The 18,866-nt window shown below is 37.5% G+C and overlaps 1 protein-coding gene across 9 annotated transcripts in view; it reads left to right on the top strand.

Annotated features, from left to right (window-relative positions):
• The window catches only part of ZDHHC21 (zDHHC palmitoyltransferase 21), an 81,483-nt gene that overhangs the window by 47,966 nt on the left and 14,651 nt on the right, over positions 1 to 18,866 (top strand). For all 9 annotated transcript variants that reach the window (XM_051857808.3, XM_051857814.3, XM_089317239.1 and 6 more), the window contains one exon: positions 4,642 to 4,758. In XM_051857808.3, the coding sequence (XP_051713768.3) occupies positions 4,642 to 4,758 (117 nt within the window). The remainder of the gene's footprint in view (positions 1 to 4,641; positions 4,759 to 18,866) is intronic.

Below are 18,866 nucleotides of genomic sequence, written 5' to 3'. Positions count from 1 at the left end.
AGATAAAATTCATGTTGTATACTCCTAGCAAGCCAAAACCAGAGGAAAACTTCTGTAATCACATAAAAGATATGAGATTTCCAAAAAACAAACTTAAGGGAGCCATAGCTTGCTAAGATGAAATGTTGATTTCTTTCCTTCCAGGTTTGAGGACAAGGCATTGATGCCCACCATCACCATTGTTGTTAAACATATTGCTAGAATAGACACTGCAGAAAAGCAAGAATTAGAAAGAAAAGGTGTAACTGCTTAAAGAAATAAAACTGTCAGTACTGTTAGGTGATATAGTTTTGGAAACAATCTATCCATAGATCATGGACTTTTTAGAAAATTAAAAGAAATGTGACTATCAAATACTTTTAAAAAATCAGTTTATGCTAGCAAACCGTTAGACATTGAAATTAATAGCAAATGTCATTTATAAAAGAAGCAAAACCTAAGAAGTTTCTTAACTAAATCGGGTCAAAAAATTACAGAAACCCTAGTGGGAAACTTATGAAACCTAGCGGAAAGAATGTTATATGCGAATGTATTCCTGAGTGTATTTTAACCTGGCAAATCAAACTTTAAATATTTTTATGGCAATACAAATTGTCCAGCATAACCAAGACGTTCTTAGAAAAGAACAAGATGGAATGACTTGGCCTACCAGGCATCAAGGCTTATTATAAAGCCATAGTAACTAAGATGTGGATCACTGTTTCAAGGTAAACAAATAAATTAAGTGAATCGAATAAAGAGCCCAAGTCAGATCCATGTATGTACGGATCCTTGATCTCTGATCACTGAGAAGACAGAGTTTTTAAAAAAATCTTCCTGGTATTATTGAATATCCATATAGTAAAACTAAAATCAGATTGCTATTTTTCTCTGTACAAAAGAATAGCATCACGTGTACTTGGATTCATGATATAAATATTAAAGGCAAAACTTATGAAGCTTGTAAGGGCTTTAGAAGATAGTGTAAGAAAATGTCATGATTACTTAAGGGTTGGGAAATACACAAACACAGTAAAGATAAGCTGGACTGCATTACAATTTAGACCTTGGGTTTATCAGAAGGTGCCAGCGAGAGAGTGAACAGGTGGTCTTCAGAGTGGGTGAAGATACTTGCAGTGTGCTAGTGTAAAGAATGAATCAGTGGCTTTTACCTTTAGGGAGGGGGTGAATGAAAGATTGGGATAGGGAAGGAATACATGAGAAGGTGTGGGTGGTTTCCAGTGTTCCTGTTCTTGAGAGGACAGCGTGACTCTCCTTTAAACTGAAAATATGTTTTATACCTTTGGATATATATGTATTTCTTCACAAACAATGAGAACAAGAGAGAAATACATTTGTTGACTGTTAGTTTGCTAGGGCTGCTATAGCAAAACACCTCAGAAATTCATTTTCTCAGTGTGACAGCTAGAAGTCCAAGATTGAGTTGTCAGCAGAGTTGGTTTCTTATTAGGCCTCTCTCCTTGGCTTATGGATGGTCACCTTGCTATATCCTTGTGTGGTCTTTCCTCTGCGTGGAAAATCCCTGGAATCTCTGCAGATTTCCTCTTATAAGAACACCAGTCAGATTGGATTAGTGCCTACTCCAAGATGTCTCCTTTTTATTTTTTTTTGTTATTATTATTTTTTTCTTTGACAGGCAGAGTGGACAGTGAGAGAGACAGAGAGAAAGGTCTTCCCTTGCCGTTGGTTCACCCTCCAATGGCTGCCGCGGCCGGCGCGCTGTGGCAGGCGCACCGCGCTGATCCGATGGCAGGAGCCAGGTACTTCTCCTGGTCTCCCATGGGGTTCAGGGCCCAAGCACTTGGGCCATCCTCCACTGCACTCCCTGGCCACAGCAGACAGCTGGCCTGGAAGAGGGGCAACCGGGACAGAATCCGGCGCCCCGACCGGGACTAGAACCCGGTGTGCCGGCGCCACAAGGCGGAGGATTAGCCTAGTGAGTCGCGGCGTCGGCTTCTCCTTTTGATTTAATCACTCACATAAATGCCCTGTTTGTAAACAGGGCCTCTTTCTGAGCTATTGGGGATGAGGCTTCAGTATAGGAATTTGGAGATGTAGTTCAACCTGTAACTGTATAGTAAAGATCTTCAATATGAAAGGGTTCTTGGGAATTGGATAAAATTTCCTAAGCCACCTTCTGGATTCAAAAAGTGCTCTCCCTATAAGAATCTAAGAACTAAAGATGTATTTTGGAGAACAATTTTAAATAGCTCAAATATGAATTTAGTGCTGTTGCTGATAACTATGCACATGTGAACTTGGAATACAATTGATTTTTGAAAATGTAAAAGTGATAAAAATCAATTTTTAAAGATTTTTTAAGAGATTTTATTTATTTGAGAGGTAGGGTTAAAGACAGAGAAAGGGAGGGACAGAGAGAAAGGTCTACCATCCACTGGTTCATTCCCCAATGACTGTAATGGCTGAAGCTGAGCCAGTCCGAAGCCTGGACCTTCTTTGAGGTCTCCCACATGGCTGCAGGGGTCTAAGCACTTGGGCCATCTTCCACTGCTTTCCCAGGTCATAAGCAGAGAGCTGGATCAGAAGAGGAGCAGCTGGGACATGAACCAGTGTCCATATGGGATGCTGGTGCCAGCCCCTAAAGATTTTTTTAAGTCATATATAAATTTACATGTCTTTCTCTTAAATGAATATAAAATATAACAAAATGAGAAATATAAGTAGATCTTTTGGGTCTCATCTGCATCCCTGACATTTATAAATTGCCATTGGTCAACAGTTTTATACATGGTGAATATTTGAAAAGTACATAAATAATACAGTAAGCACAGTGCTTTGCCTTGAAGGACACCTGAGGTTTTCTTGTGGAAGTAGGCATCAGAAGGGTTGTAGAATGAGTTCTTGTGAAGTGACAGAAGCTCTCTGAAATTGGAGGGAAAGTTGTAAATCTCAGATATGGATGGGTATGGCTCATCATAGGTGATAGACAGGTTGCTGGGAGATGTTGGAATGGTGGGTGCAGTTTTCTGTGTTCATCTAGGTTTTCTCTCAGATAAAATCATGCACAAGAAATACAAATTCTTGCTAGGCTAAAATTGTGAATATATTAATAATATTGGAAAAAATTGATACTTCCAAACAGCATTATAGCAGAGCTTACTGTACTTAATTTAGTGTATCATTGTAGCCCTATCTTGTCATTTTATATATTTTATAAGGATTCTGGATTAAGTTCTTTTTATTGAAGGATTGAATTGGTTCCTTAATACTTGAATGATACATAACAACTTAACTATGTTGGTGAATTTTAGGTTTTCCCAGGCTAGTGAGTAAGTAATTTGTATGTGAAACCAGATTTTTGCTTGAGTTTGGTGATCAGTGTGATAACACAAAAAACTTTACATCTTACCTTTAGTGGCCTCCTTATTTTTGGTCTTGATACCACAGTACCAACATGAAACAATATACAAGAAAGCATATGAATGGTTGTGTTTTGGGGGTCCTTGCCATCCACTTGTTTTTATCCAGTGTGGAAATTTTATTCCAAAGTTTGGCAACCCAGGCTTCCAGGAGATGTCTTAGTTTTCCGGGCTCTCTCTGTTTCTCCTCTGGTCTGTTTGGTAACCACAGTGAGGGTGGATGAAATGCATGTTTTCCTTTCCTTCTACCACACTATCTTTGGTTTACTCATGAGACCTGGATACCAAGAAATTACAGAACTCATTCAAAATGCAGGGAAAACAAACATAAAGGAATCATCAGAACAGCTCTCTTCATTTCAGTCTTTATCTGATCATCCAGCCACCACTGCCAAACACTCTGCTGCATTGTAGACATTTAAAGACATGGTCCATCCTTCAGGAAATATGTGATTTATTTAGAGAAGGGATGGAAAGCCTTTTTTCTGCCAAGGACCATTGGATATTTATAACATCATTCATGGGCCATACAAAATTATCAAGGTAAAAATTAGCTTGATATTGCTTTATTGAATTTTGAGTCCCACCTGTAATTGCCTTGGTAAAGGCAAAACCAAATGATCTTGCAGGCTTCATATGGCCTATGGGTCAGATGTTCCCCAACCTGGATTTAGAGAGCACTCAACATTGCAAAATTCCAAGACAGTATGATATGTGACACACATGGATGGATGTGTGCCCAGATTCTGTAGAAACATCAAGGAATACCTAGACCAGAAGGAGAAATGGGCATGCTGGGGAGAAAAACTGATTTTCTGGTTCAAGACATGAAAATGCTTGTGCATTCAAACTGTTTAGCAGTATAATAATAAAATTTCCTTTGTAGACCAAAGATTGTTTGCCATCTGTGTTTTGGTTTATGGTTTAATGTTGTCATTGTCATTGTTTGTTTTGTGTGGGCTCTTTTGGGCCACAAGTAATTTAAAAAATGGACAAAGCTAACTTGAAACTCTAGGATTGAGTGGTTTTTTTTTTTTTTTGACACATTAGCATAGTAAAGACATATGTTAGCTTGATACTATAAATTAAAAAGTTATTTTTGAAATTTTCAAATATTTATAAAGTGGAACAAAAAATAGAGAAGGAGGTTGTTCTTTTAAAACAATAAGGGAGGCATGTATGGCCTGAGTTTTGAATATTGCAACCGTAAGAAACTCTTCAAATTGTTTTTAAGACTTTCTTTTTCTTCTTTTTTTAATAGGACCTCTTTGTTGTTAGACATGAATTGGCCATAATGAGACTAGCTGCTTTTATGGGCATTACTATGTTAGTTGGAATAACTGGACTCTTTTATACGCAACTGATTGGCATCATTACAGTAAGTATATTTTTAATGTAAGTGATGTATTTATGAACATATTACCTAATTATGAACTGAATTTTTAAAAGTTATGAGAGGTTTAGAAATGAAAGAGAAGCATTCATTAGCTTTAATATAATTCTATTTTCTTATACCTGTGTAATTTCAAAGTAGTTTTAATCAGGTATAGAATTACATATAATTATGTATCTTTTTTAAAAAAACTAACAAAAAACATTTTTTATGACTAAAAACTTGGTGTTTATAGCCTTTAATAGTTACATATACTCTGTTTAGTGAATTAACTATTTTCTTGTTTGACATCTAGTGTGCAGTGTTGTTTTTTTTTATGTATGTATCTCATAAACACAACATTAGGAACATAATAATTCTTCCCACTGTACCTGCTCAACCTCACTCTCCACCATTTCTCCTCCCTCTCCTGTTTAGTCCGAGAAAGATAAAGAAACATAAAGAAAGAAATAAAAAAGAATGGAATAAAAAAACTAACAGAACTGTTCCTCAACAGTGTAGACAAGGGATATTCTATGTTATTGCTTCTCGAAGGTGATTTTGCTTTTTTCCTCCCCTTCCTCTTTTCCCTTCTTCCTCCTCTTTCTTTTCTTTTAGAAACTTAATTGTCTTTAAAGAAGAACTCAAGGATGGTACATCTCTTGTGAGCTCTTAGATATAACTAACTTATGAGACATAGTAAATGGAGGTGATTCTTGAGAACAAGTTTTACTATTAGGTCTCACAGTACAACTCTTTGGGGACAGAGGTCCTGCATGAGAAGTTAGCACACAGTGATTCTTGTTTATTTAACAAATTACATTGTTTTGTATGACATCAGTGATCATCCAAGGCTCTTGACATGAGTTGCCTTGGCTATGGAAGCATTTTGGATCCACTAGCTCAACAAGGCCATAAGCAATGTAGAAATTTTCTCCTCCCTTTAGAGAAAAGTACATCCTTCTTTGGTGGTGATTTCTTTCCACTGGGGTCTCACCCAAAGGGGTCCTTTATGTAGGACCTTTTTTTCCTACAGTGTCTTGGCTTTCCATGCCTGAAATGCTCCTCCTGGGCTTTCCAGCTAAACTGGAATGCCTTTAGGGCTGATTCTGAGGTCAGAGTGCTACTTAAAGCTATAGTCATTCTATGAGTCTACTGTATGGACTGCTTCCTATGTTGGAGCCTTCACTCATTTTTAATTCTGTCTATTGTTGTTTTCAAACACTTAGTCCTATTTATATGATCACTTTACACTTGATCCTATCTATGTGGTCCCTTTACCACTTGTTCCTATCCATTTGATCTTTATAACACTTAAGTTGTTATTTTTATCAGCCCCCTTAAGGGATTTGGGGGTCTTATGGCTAGTTGTTAAGTTGTACCATTAAAAAGAAGTTCTTATGAGTGTATGTAGGACTATACTGCTTTACAGTTGTCAACTTCATACATTACACAATTACAACTTTAAGATCTTGGTAACTCTTCCCACTGTGCCCACCATCCTCCCCCTGATTCCTTTCTCCTTACTTGTTCTTTGCTAAGATCTGTTTACATTTAACTTTATACATATATGATTACCTCTATGTTAATTATAGAGTTCAGTGAATTGTGTTAAAGAGAAAAAGATAAGGAAAGTATTATAAAGGAAAAGATAAACAAAAATATAGAATAAGAATCTGTTCGTCAACAGTGGAGAGAAGGGCTATTCCCAATTATTGCTTCTCATAGTTTCAGTTTCACTTCTATAGATTTCCTTTTAGGTGATCAGTTGTCACAGATAAGGGAGAACATATGATATTTGTCCCTTTGGGACTGGCTTATTTCACTCAGTATGGTATTTTCCAGATTCCTCCATTTTGTTGCAAATGACTGGATTTCATTTTTTTTTCGCTGCTGTGTAGTATTCCATAGAGTACGTGTCCCATAATTTCTTTTACCAGTCTTCCATTGAGGGGCATTCAGGTTGATTCCATGTCTTAGCTATTATGAATTGAGGTGCAATAAACATGGAGATACAAATGGCTCTTTCATGTGCTATTTCATTTTCCTTGGGTAGATTCCCAGGAGTGGGATGGCTGGGTCATATAGAAGGTCTATATTCAGACCTGTGAGGTATCTCCACACTGTCTCCCATAGTGGCTTTACCAGTTTACATTCCCCCCAACAGTGGATTAGGGTAGCTTTTCTCAAATCCTAACCAGTGTTGTTGTTTGTTAATTTCTATATGAAAGCCATTCTAATGGGGATGAGGTAAAACCTTTTTTGTTTTGATCTGCATTTCTCTGATAGCAAGTGATCCTGAGCATTTTTTCATGTGTCTGTTGGCCATTTAGATTTCCTCTTTTGAAAAATGTCTGTTTAAGTCCTTTGTCCATTTCTTTACTGGGTTGTTTGTTTTGTTGTTGAGTTTCTTAATCTCTTTATATATTCTGATTATTAATCCTTTGACAGTTGCATAGTTTGCAAATATGTTCTTTTTTTTTATTTGACAGGCAGAGTTAGATAGTGAGAGAGAGATAGAGAGAAAGGTCTTCCTTCCGTTGGTTTACTCCCCAAATGGCTGCTATGGCCGGCATGCTGCGCCGATCCGAAGCCAGGAGCCAGGTGCTTGCTCCTGGTCTCCCATGCAGGTGCAGGGAACCAAGAACTTGGGCCATCCTCCACTGCCCTCCTGGGCTACAGCAGAGAGCTGGACTGGAAGAGGAGCAACCGGGACTAGAACTGGGTGCCTATTTGGGATGCTGGCACTGCAGGCAGAGGATTAACCAAGTGAGCCATGGTGCCGGCCCCATAAATATGTTCTCCCATTCTGTCAGTTGTCTCTTTACCTTGTGATTATTTATGTGCAGGGCAGAAGCTTCTTAATTTGATGTAAACCCCATTTGTTGATTTTGGCTTTAATTGCTGTACCTCTGGGGTCTTTTCCAAGAACTCTTTGTCTATGTGGATGTCTTATAGGGTTTCTCTAATGTTCTCTAGTAATTTGATGTTGTCGGGTCATAGATTTAGGTCTTTAGTCCATTTTGAGTGGAATTTGGTGCAAGGTGTCAAGTAGAGGTCTTGCTTCATGCTTCTGCATGTGGTAATCCAGTTTTCCCAGCAGCATTTGTTGAAGAGCCTGTCCTTGCTCCAAGGGTTGATTTTAGCTCCTTTGAAAAGAAGTATAAGAGTGGGCACCCTTGTTTGGTTCCTGATCTCAGTAGAATTGCTTCCAATTTTTTCCTGTTCAATAGGACACTGGCTGTAGGTTTGTCATAAATTGCCTTGATTGTGGTGAGCAGTGTTTCTTCCTGTTCCCAATTTGTTTAAAGTTTTCATCATAAAATGGTGTTGTATTTTGTCAAAAGCTTTCTCTGTCTATTGAGATAATCATATGGTTTTTGTTCTTCAGTTTGTTAATGTGATGCATCACTTTGATTTGTGAATGTTGAACTATCCCTGCATGCCACAAATAAATCCCACTTGGTCCGGGTGGATGATTTTTTTAATGTGTTAGATTCAATTGTTGAGGATTTTTGTGTCTATCTTCATCAGAGAGATTGTAGTTCTTTTTGTCTGTTGTATCTTTTCCAGGTTCAGTAATTAAGGTGATGGCTTCATAGAGTTTGGGAAGATTCCCTTCTTTTTGATGTTTTGAATATCTGGAGAAGAATTGGAATAAGTTCTTTAAATGTTTGGTAAAATTCAGTGTTGAAGCCATCAGTCCTGGGATTTTCTTTGTGGGGAGGGTCTTTATTACTGATTCGAGTTCTGTCTTAGTTATTTGTCTGTTTAGGTTTTCTATGACTTTATGGCTCAATTTAGGTTGGTCATATAGCCTAGGAATCTATCCATTTCTTCTAGGTTTCCAGTTTTGTTGGCATATAGTTCTTTTCTGATCATTCTTTATGTGGTGTCTGTTGTTACATTTCCTTTTTCATCTCTGATTTTGTTAATTTGGGTCTTCTCCCTCCTATTTTTGGTTAGTTGGGCCAGTGGCAAGTCAATTTTATGTATTTTTTTGAAAAACCAGCTCTTTGTTTTGCTGATCTTTTGTATTATTTTGTTGGTTTCGACTTTGTTGATTTCTTCTCTAATTTTAATTATATCTTTTTTCCTGATAGTTTTGGGTTTGGTTTGCTGTTGTTTTCTAGATCCTTGAGATGCATTTATAGCTCATTTATTTGGTAGCTTTCCAATTTCTTGTTGTAGGCTCCAATTGCTACAAACTCTCTTAACACTGCTTTTGCTGTATCCCATAAGTTTTGATATGTTTGTTGTCATTTTCATTTGTCTCCAGAAATTTTTTGATTTCTTCAGTGACCCACTGTTCTTTCAGGAGCCTGTTGTTCAGTCTCCATGTGTTTGCATATGTTCTGGGGATTCCTTAGTTGTTGATTACCAGTTTCATTCCATTGTGGTCTGAGAAGATGCATGGTATGATTTCAATTTTTTTGAACTTGCTGAAACTTGTTTTATGGCCTAGCATGTGATCAGTCTTAGAGAATGCCCCATGCATTGGTGAGAAGAATGTGTGTTCTGTGACTGTAGGGTGGAATGCTCTGTAAATAGCTGTTAGGTTTGTAGTGTTGATTAAGACTGTTGTTTCCTTACTGATTTTCTGTCTGGTTTATCTGTCCATTGCTTAAAGTGAGTTATTGAAGTCCTCCATTACTATTGTATTTGAGTCTTTGTCTTCTTTTAAATCCATTAAATTTCATTAGACAGGTGCCCTGTAATTAGATGCATATACATTCATAATAGTCACATCTTCCTGTTGAATTGATCCCTTAATCATTATATAGTGCCCTTCTTTTTCTCTTTTAATAGTTTTTGTGTTAAAGTCTATTTTGTCTGATACTGTGATGACTATACCAGCTTTTTTGGTTTCTGTTCTGTGGATTGTTTTTTTCTGTCCTTTCCCTTTCAGTCTGCAAGCATCTTTGTTGGTGAGGTGTGTTTCTTGTAGGGAGCAAATAATTGGGTTTTCTTTTTTAATCCATTCAGCCAGTCTGCCTTTTAATTGAAGAGTTGAGACCATTTACAACTCCTGCTTTATAAAAAACAAAAGGGGGGAATGTTAGTAAAATGGCGCAGTCTTATCTATGGCACGATCTATACCTTGATGCCATCCTAGGCTTTAGCCCCCACTGCTGTTGCTGGAAGCCAGGTGGCCACATGGCCCAACCACTGGTGTTAAGATCCACCTCCACCCTAATGGAATGTGCTGCTCCTACTTCCCTGCCCACTCCTAGCAAAGTTTTAAAAGCATCTGTTCCTGAAAATGTGGCTCGCTCGCTTGCTCGCTCTCTGTCTCTGTCTCCTGACCTCTGTCTCTCTCTTACACTCTCCTTCTCCCTCTTTCTCCTTCTTCGCCACTTCTCTCCAGTCTGTCTTTGAGGCTCGTCCTCCCCCAGCCCCATGCCGGCTCCCAGGAATCTGGGGTGACTGTGATTCTGTGCTGCAATGTCTCTAGCCTCCAGATGGACTTCCCTCCCAGCACAGCAGGGCCTGTGTGGGCCGTGTGGGGACCCACGTGTCATCCTTTTCTTGGAACAGACACTCGCTTCAGCCTCTAGTAGTGTTTATCTGTCTTCCCCAGAGCACCTCTGTACTCAGACCTTTCCCCCTGGACCTGCTGGGCTGCACCTTTGATGTCTGTAAGTGGCTGCTTCCTTCAGAATCCGGTGCTCCTCAAGTAGCCATTGTTAAGGCTAGTGCATTTCCAGGAACAGTGAGGCTTATGGGCTTGATCCCAAGGGTGTTTTCCGCAGGGGGCACTGGAGGAGGGCTCTGACCCCTTGCCCCACAGCGTCTGTGCTATGTATCTTGTTCTACCTGCTGTGGTATGTGCAGCCCTATTGGATGGTGGAGCTTGTCAGCTAGTCTAGACCTGAAGCCCTAGGCTGTTCGGTAAGTGGCTCCCCTCAAAGTCAGGTGGCCCCGTCAGCCCTGGCTGGCAGCACAGGCCGAGTGTAGTTGTGGATGGAGAACCTTCCCCTGCTGCACCACTTTGCACCGCACACTGGCCGCCTCACTGGAACTCGATCTGGTCTGGTAATGGCCAAGTTCGTTGTTAGAAATCTATTTTATCTGTATCTGTTTACTGTGTTTTTCTGAGTACACAGGTGTAAATAGTATAATTTGCAATGTAAGGTCCATGGCAATAACTTTGTTATGTATTACGTTGTAAACCACTGGAAACGGTGACTGCCGTGGATGTCCGTCCCCCACACCCCACCCTGGGAAGTGGGCAGTGATTCATGCAGGACCCTGAATTTCACCCTTGGGCCTGGGTGGAGCAGCAGCCTGCAGCAGTGGACTGTCGTCAGTGCCTCACCTGGAGATGCCTGGCTGGCCTGCACAGGAAACGCTGCTGACCCAACTATGCAGCCAGTGCCCACGCTGTGGCTCCCTCGCGCCAAGTGATGGAATCTGCCAGAGACTCTGACCCACTGGTCCATCTGCTTCAGTTTGTATGGAATGCCCTGACATGTTGCATTTTTCCCCATCTGGATGAATAAAAATAAATGCTTCCGTCTTAAAACAGTAAAAAAAAAAAAAAAAAAAAAAAAAAAATCCAGAATATACTCCCCCACATTGATTTATGGTTCTTAAGCTTAATTATTTAAAGTTGTTAATGCTTCTGATGTTTATTTTTACATCCAATGAATTACTAGCATCTAAGTAAAGATATTTATTATTTTAATATAAGTTAAATAAGTTAATGATAATACTTTATTAGATATGTTTCCTTCATTTTATGGTAAGACTAAGATTTTGAGAAATTTTAGATTTGGGCATGTTTTTGTCATAATCTGAATCCAGGGATCTTTGTATATTGTGAAAGAAATGAGTTTGTCAGGCAGTATAAGAAAGAAAAATGGGAGAAGGAATCGCAAAAAATGGAATCCTTCTCCTGAAATCTTCCTTCTTCCCCAGTCCTGTACCCCGGTGATCCAAGAAGCATTTTGGAAAACCATTGGTTGGGGTTTCATGATATAAACTCTGTAGTTGTGTAATTTGAATATGGGCCTAGCAAGCAAAATAAATACTGCCTCTCTTTAGATTTAGCTTGAGGTTGCAGGGACGCAGAATATCATTTTCCTGTAATTTTTCCTTTATTTTTTCTTATTCAGAATAAATAAATTATTTCTGTCATGTATAAGAAGAAAAATCCCATCTTCCTGTTGATAGTAGAAGATAACAGGATAATCATAGCAATGATAATCTGATGTCATTTTGGACCTAGTAAGAGTAGATTATCTGTGACCCAGATAAAATAATTAGAAACTACTTAAAATAGTGCATTTCTAATCTCATTTCCAAGTTTAAAAGATCTCAGCATAACCACATGTTTCTGTTAGAGATAATCTGAAGCCCAATTCTAAAAGATTACCTTTGATTATTTTAGATTTGATTTTACACAGTATTTAAATATGTGTCTGTAGTTTTACTAAGCTTAATATTGAAGTTAAAATTAAGCAATCTGCTTAGAAGCATTACTTTTATTAAGGACACAATTCTAATTATTCCTTAGACTTTAGTCTATTTTTTCTATTTTTTTTCTTTTTGCTGTTTCTGAATAAAAATGGATAGTGAAGTTGTTGCTAATGTAATTGATGTTGTCAGAATTATTGAGCAGTAGTTCACACACAGCTGAGGATGATGTCCATGTTGATGAGCACCAGTGCTAACAGTGGTGAGTGATTCTATTAGTCATGATTTCAGTCTCTGGGCTTGGAGAGAGTTCATCAAGAAGTGCTGTAACAGCTGGTACAGCGCATTCTGGTGAGGTCTGACAGCGAGCTATTGTGTACCATGACACTCCTCTGACAGTTTATCTGAGTCTTGTATACAAGCATTTTTGTTTTATAGACACTGTGGAGTTGATGTAATGGTACAAGTTTTTACATGGTATTCCTGGAGCTTGGTGCTTTTCTTAGTTACGAGGTTGGGGGAATAGGGTGAGGAAGATGTATTTAGTTGCAGTTTTGTAAAAAGCCTTAAATTCTAAAACAAACAAACAAACAAACAAACAAAAAAAAACACACAAAATCATGATTTTTGCAGTTGGTCTCACAAGTACTATTATTGGATGCTATATGAAAAGAGAGGAAAATATATTTTTCTCCATGAATAGTGGCTCATGTTTAACTTGCAAAGTAGATGCTTACCTAAATAAATATAGAAAAAAAATCACAAATGCAGGAGTGACTTAGTTTTAACTTGATTACCTTATGCAGTGAAAAGTATCTTATGTGCAGAATGTTAAATTAAAGGGGATTATTTGTTAAATAGCATTTTATTAATCAATTAGTAGATTTACTTGCCTTTTAATATGTACCCAGAATTGTGGTCCTGAGATTATTAATCCTTATAATTCCATTTTGCAAGTATGCTCTGAGTTACTGTGGTGAGTTAGCTTCAGTGCATTCTCTACACAAATGTTTAGTTTACTCAGCAAATCAGCATTGCAGATATGGAAGTCATCACTAATTATGCTGAACCCTGTTAACTTATGCTTCTATTAAGAGAATTCCTTCTAGCATTTTTATTTTCCTTCCTGAAGTATATTTTTGTTTAATACATACAGAATAAACTTATTTCTAATTGTAATATTACATGGAATATCTTCCCAGTAGCTCAGTAACAATGTAGGAAAAAATCATTAAATAATCATTTTTTTCTTGTATGCCTTAAAATGTTGTATACTAATATTGGATATAATATTCCTTTGGATTTTGGATATAATTAAGAACTTTATAGAAACTAGTTCCCCTTCAGCAAGGCATTAATTTAAATACCAAATTATGTTTCATAGTAATATAAAAACTTTTAAAAACAAATCATTGTCACAGTTACTGCTGGCATCAAAATGATTGTGTATGGAATTGGATTTTTCTTTAGTATCAACATGTACCTATGTAAAAGTATATTTGTATGCATCATTTCTCTTTGCTCAGGGTACTAAACTACTTAAAAGGTTTTCTGATAAAAGTAGTTAAAAGCAATTTAAATCTGTTTCTATAATTTTTTCAGTCAGTACATTTTAATTTTCTGAAGGCACTACTAATGATTAAATATATTTTTATAAAGAAGCTAAACATTTATGAATTTTCCCTTTGCTTGTGATTTTCCCCATTGATTTTAATATCTCATGAATATTTAATTGACTTTTAAAACATCATGGGATTGGAGAAGGCAGTGAATTGTGTATTTATAGTTTGCTTGTGATCTTTTGCCACAATGATTCATGTTTCTGGCACACTCTGTTGCTGTATTGGTTATTCCTTAAAATCCTTGCCAAAGGGTACATTAAATGCCCATCTTCTACTAGTAACCAAAACTCCTTTCAAAAGCATAATTTTGGTATTAAAATGAGTAGTTGAATTTGAATGTTGATTGTTAAGAAGAATGTTCAGTTATTTCACATAATCTAGTTAGTTTAAACTTATGTAACATCACTGTGTATAATCAACCCTTCTGGCCTCATTTGTAGATTCCCATATAATTTAAAAATATATTTACCTGCTTTTACTGAACTGTAAGTTCCTAAGAACTCTGTCATAATCGGTACTTAGTAAATTTTTGGTAGATAGATAAACCAATATAAAAATTGTGGTTTATCTACTGAGATCTTGTTTTTTCAAGTAGATGTTAAGCCCCTCTGAACATTGGTTTTTATATGCATGGTCTCTCAGCGTTCCTACCATTTTATCTTTCAGTTTTTCTTGTTTAAACATGATTTTGCAATGTTAAATTTTGGTGTAACTGTGATGTTTTATCTCCATGCCCTTAAAGTATTTGTAGTAGGCAATATCAGTAGAAACTAAGATTATTATTTATTAAGAAATTTTATTGTCTTTAACATATATTAACTCATTTATGAGCCTTCAGACTGTGAGGGAAGCTTTATTTGGAAACTGAGATACAGAGTTTTAGGAATTTTCTTAAGATTCCGTAGTCAAAAAGTGATTTGATGAAGACATTTAGAGATTATTTCAGAAGGGGATTTTGAGTGCCCACAGAGGGAAGCTCTACTGCCTCTCACTTTGGTTCCACTATGGATTCAATGTTTCTGTGACCCTCAGATCACTGATAGAGGACATAGCTGGTCTTCTGTTAGAGATGGATACTTAAGGAACCATTCATTTTGAGGATGATAAATAGCTCTAGCTTCAAAGGAGGAGAGACTGCTAGTATTACAGTACATTTTCTCTCTGTATTCTAAAAAAAATCAAATGAAAAGTGAGAAATATGCTGTTGCTGGCCATGCTCAGTTTGGTGCTGTAATATTGAGGTACCCATTTTGTGTAATGTGTGCCATTAGGTGCTTCAGTAAAGTTTGAATTCAAACATAAATGAGCTGATGTTTTTATACTTACCAGAGATGCTAAGAAGTAAAAATTTTTCTCAGAAGTAGTAGAAAGTAATAATAGATAAAACAGGTATATAATTGTGAAAAACTTCTCAGTGTGTTTTAAACTGTATGTTAAATCAACATATAGTCGTTGAATTAGGAAGCTACATATAGCAAAGTTAGAAACATTAGCAAAACCTGCACGAATAAAGAGGACAGGAGATTATTGAAGTTAAATTGGACTGTCGGGGGAATCTGCAGTCCAGAAACTCCATTTTTAAACTGTTTCCAGAGTTAATCACCCCCAGGAGCAGTGGCTATGGCTCTTAACTTTCAGACTCCAACGAGGTAGTCATCACAACCAGACTGACCAATTACACCTTAGATGCACAATTTTAATTGTTCCAAAGGACTTTTCAGCACATTTCCTTTTCTGTATGAAGACGTTGAGGCAGTACTCCTCGGTAAGAATGAATTCAAAGCAGGGTGAGTCAGTTGGATGGATGGTATCATCAAACTACTATACCTTTGCCAAGAGGACTAGGTTCTCAGTCTGTTAACAGGGAAACCTCCGATGATAATTGCTTGCTGTTTGCCTCCCATTCCCCCTCGATTTTTCTAACATTAAGCTGATAAAACTCTTTGTCTCCCTTTCTGTAGAAACTCCCGCGTTTCTGAAATCCAGGCATACTCTTATTAGCTAAGATAGTTTTCTTTTTGCACTGATCCTGAAAGATCATTTCTTAGGGTAAGATTAGCCATCAGGAAAAAGTCAAGTATTGGTTGATGAGATAGGTAAAGCCTATATTTCTGTAAGTGTTACTGCTTCTAGTGTATTCTGCTTTTAAAAATAATTTCCAATTTTTTAAATATTGAAAGATTCTCATGTATCTTCTAACTGTGCAGACTGATTTATGTTTTAGATATTTTGATCATTGGACCATCATCGAGGCATAAATATTTCTCTGGAAATAAGATATCCTAATTGTAGCAACATAGAGTATATACTTCTTATAATTCCTGGAAGAATGAATTTTTCTGGATAGCTGAGTTTTATATATAACCAGTTATTTCTACATGCTAATCAAGAAATTCTTTAAGGATAGCAGTTATCTTTTTGGTCCTTTCCTGACTGGCACTGAAGGTTGGAATCTTTTGTATTGGGTGAATTGTCTGCACCAAACTGTTTTATTTATTTATTTATTTTTGACAAGCAGAGTGGACAGTGAGAGAGACAGAGAGAAAGGTCTTCCTTTTGCCGTTGGTTCACCCTCCAGTGGCCGCTGCGGCTGGTGCACCTGCGGCCGGCGCACTGCGCTGATCCAAAGGCAGGAGCCAGGTGCTTCTCCTGGTCTCCCATGGGGTGCAGGGCCCAGGGACTTGGGCCATCCTCCACTGCCTTCCCGGGCCACAGCAGAGAGCTGGCCTGGAAGAGGGGCAACTGGGACAGAATTCGGTGCCCTGACTGGGACTAGAACCCGGTGTGCTGGCGCCACAGGAGGAGGATTAGCCTATTGAGCCGCGGTGCCGGCTGCACCATACTGTTTTAACTAAATCATGTGTATAAAGTCATGGTGAACATCACATCTTTTGAAAGAATAGCCTTCAGCTTATGATGATTTAAAAGGTAGTATTTTAGTTATGTCTGAAACAGACTCCAGGAAAGGGTCAAAAACACTTGAAAATTAAAATAATTTCCATATGAAATCTAAATCTGAGGGCTTTAAAATTGATTAAAGTTCCTTTAATTCCACAAGCTCCTCAAGGTTTTATAGTCAAGTGACAAATTTCTGCATAGTAAGAATCTCTCATTATTAGCTGATAGTCTGACCTTTCCATTGCCTTCCTTATTCTGAAATAGTTTCTAGTTCTTAAAAAACTTTGAGAGGCAGAGAGACAGAAAGGGACAGACAGCAAGCAAGAGAGAGTCAGAGATGGGGACAGAGTCACAGAAAGAGAGCTCCACTCTGCTGGTTCATTCTCCAAATGCCTGCAGCAGTCAGGGTTGAGCGCAGGGCTGAAGCCAGGATTTGGGAACCTGATTGAGTTCTTTCAGGTTGGCAACAGGGACCCATTTACTTGAGCCATCACCACTGCCTCCCAGGGTCTGCATTAGCAGGAAGCTAGAGTCAGGAGCCTGAAACAAAAATCAAACCCAGATACTTTGATTTGGGACATGACTGCCTTAACCATGAGGCTAAATACCTAGCCCTAGTTTCCAGTTTTTAAGTGTTATCCACTACTGTGATTTGATAACATTTATACATCTTTCCTGATAGTTTCTTTGTATCTAAATCTTTTCCTCTGTACTTTTGTAGGAGCTATCTTAATTGCTTTGGAACAACTCATCACCATTGGACTGTAAGAAATCATTAAGTAGGCAGTAGGGCCAAGAAAGGTGAATTATAGAATTGTCATTGGATGCCATGAATTCCAAAACATAATGGGAAAACTAATACACATGGAATGTATAGCTAATCTGTAATTTCTTAATAGATCCTTGGAAAATCTGCAAATGAAACTTGGTGTCTAGTCATCTAAAATACAGATTTATGTTTGCTAATGTATGTTAACTATAGTATTAAGGTATTCATATGTGAGAACTTAGTATTATGAGTTGTTCCTGTATTATCTCAAAATAATTTTTTAAACAGAAGATGCTATTTATTAGCATCATTGTAAAAAAGTTCTACACCCAGATAACTCTTGGGGTATGAGTTGTAGCCCCAAGTATGTGTCTGAATAATACTGCTTAATAACAACAACACAGTCCTTGGGCGGCGCCACGGCTCACTTGGTTAATCCGCTTGCGGCGCTGACACCCTGGGTTCTAGTCCCGGTTGGGGCGCCGGATTCTGTCCCGATTGCAACTTCTCCAATCTAGCTCTCTTCTGTGGCCCGGGAGGGCAGTGGAGGATGGCCCAAGTGCTTGGGTCCCGCACCCGAATGGGAGAACAGGAGGAAGCACCTGGCTCCTGGCTTCGGATCAGCAAAGCGCGCCTGCCGTAGCAGCCATTTAGGGGGTGAACCAACAGAAGGAAGACCTTTCTCTCTGTCTTTCTCTCTCTCTCTCTCACTGTCTAAATCTGCCTGTCAAAAAAAAAAAATATATATATATATATATATATATAACACAGTCCACCTTCTACTTTGTTTGAATGAGGTTTTAAGGTAAAGGAATTAGAGGAGGAAAATGTCTAGCTTTTTTTTTCGTATATTTGAAGGAATATATTTTGTAATGCTTCAAAAGATTTAAAATATAAATATCTAATAACCTTGTTATATAATTAGTGTTTTATTTGGATATTATAATTAGTCAATCTAATGATACATCTTCTGTTAATATGAATTAAACCAGTGTATCTAGAACTTGTCTTCTTTTTGTTGAATTGTTTTCTTGTATACTTGTATTATAACTTTATAGAATATGCACAATAAATACTATTAAAATAAAAGAGTAATTTTTTTCTTTGGGGAAATAATTTTTACCAAAGAACGCCATATCAATTACCTTTAGTTCTCAGAGCAATAGCTGTTATAATATGGCAGTTCATAGATTGCCTTGTTGAGTTTTGTTGTTGTTTACAGAAATCCAACTCTCTTTGACTCTTGGCATTTTTTTTCATTAGTGTCTTTCATTTGTCATTTTTTGTTATTTTTAATGCATACTCCTTGATGATTGAATTGAAAATAGGTGCTAGGTTTTTAAAAATAATTAAATGGAAAGCAGGTATAACAAAAGTTTATATTTTAGTGAAATAGTACTCCAAAA

The sequence above is a fragment of the Oryctolagus cuniculus genome, chromosome 1 (assembly GCF_051225735.1).
Source record: "Oryctolagus cuniculus isolate XC-2025 breed Fujian yellow rabbit chromosome 1, ASM5122573v1, whole genome shotgun sequence".
Lineage (NCBI taxonomy): Eukaryota > Metazoa > Chordata > Mammalia > Lagomorpha > Leporidae > Oryctolagus > Oryctolagus cuniculus.
Note: the sequence above shows the minus strand (reverse complement) of the source record. Positions and strands in the feature narration are given on the sequence as shown.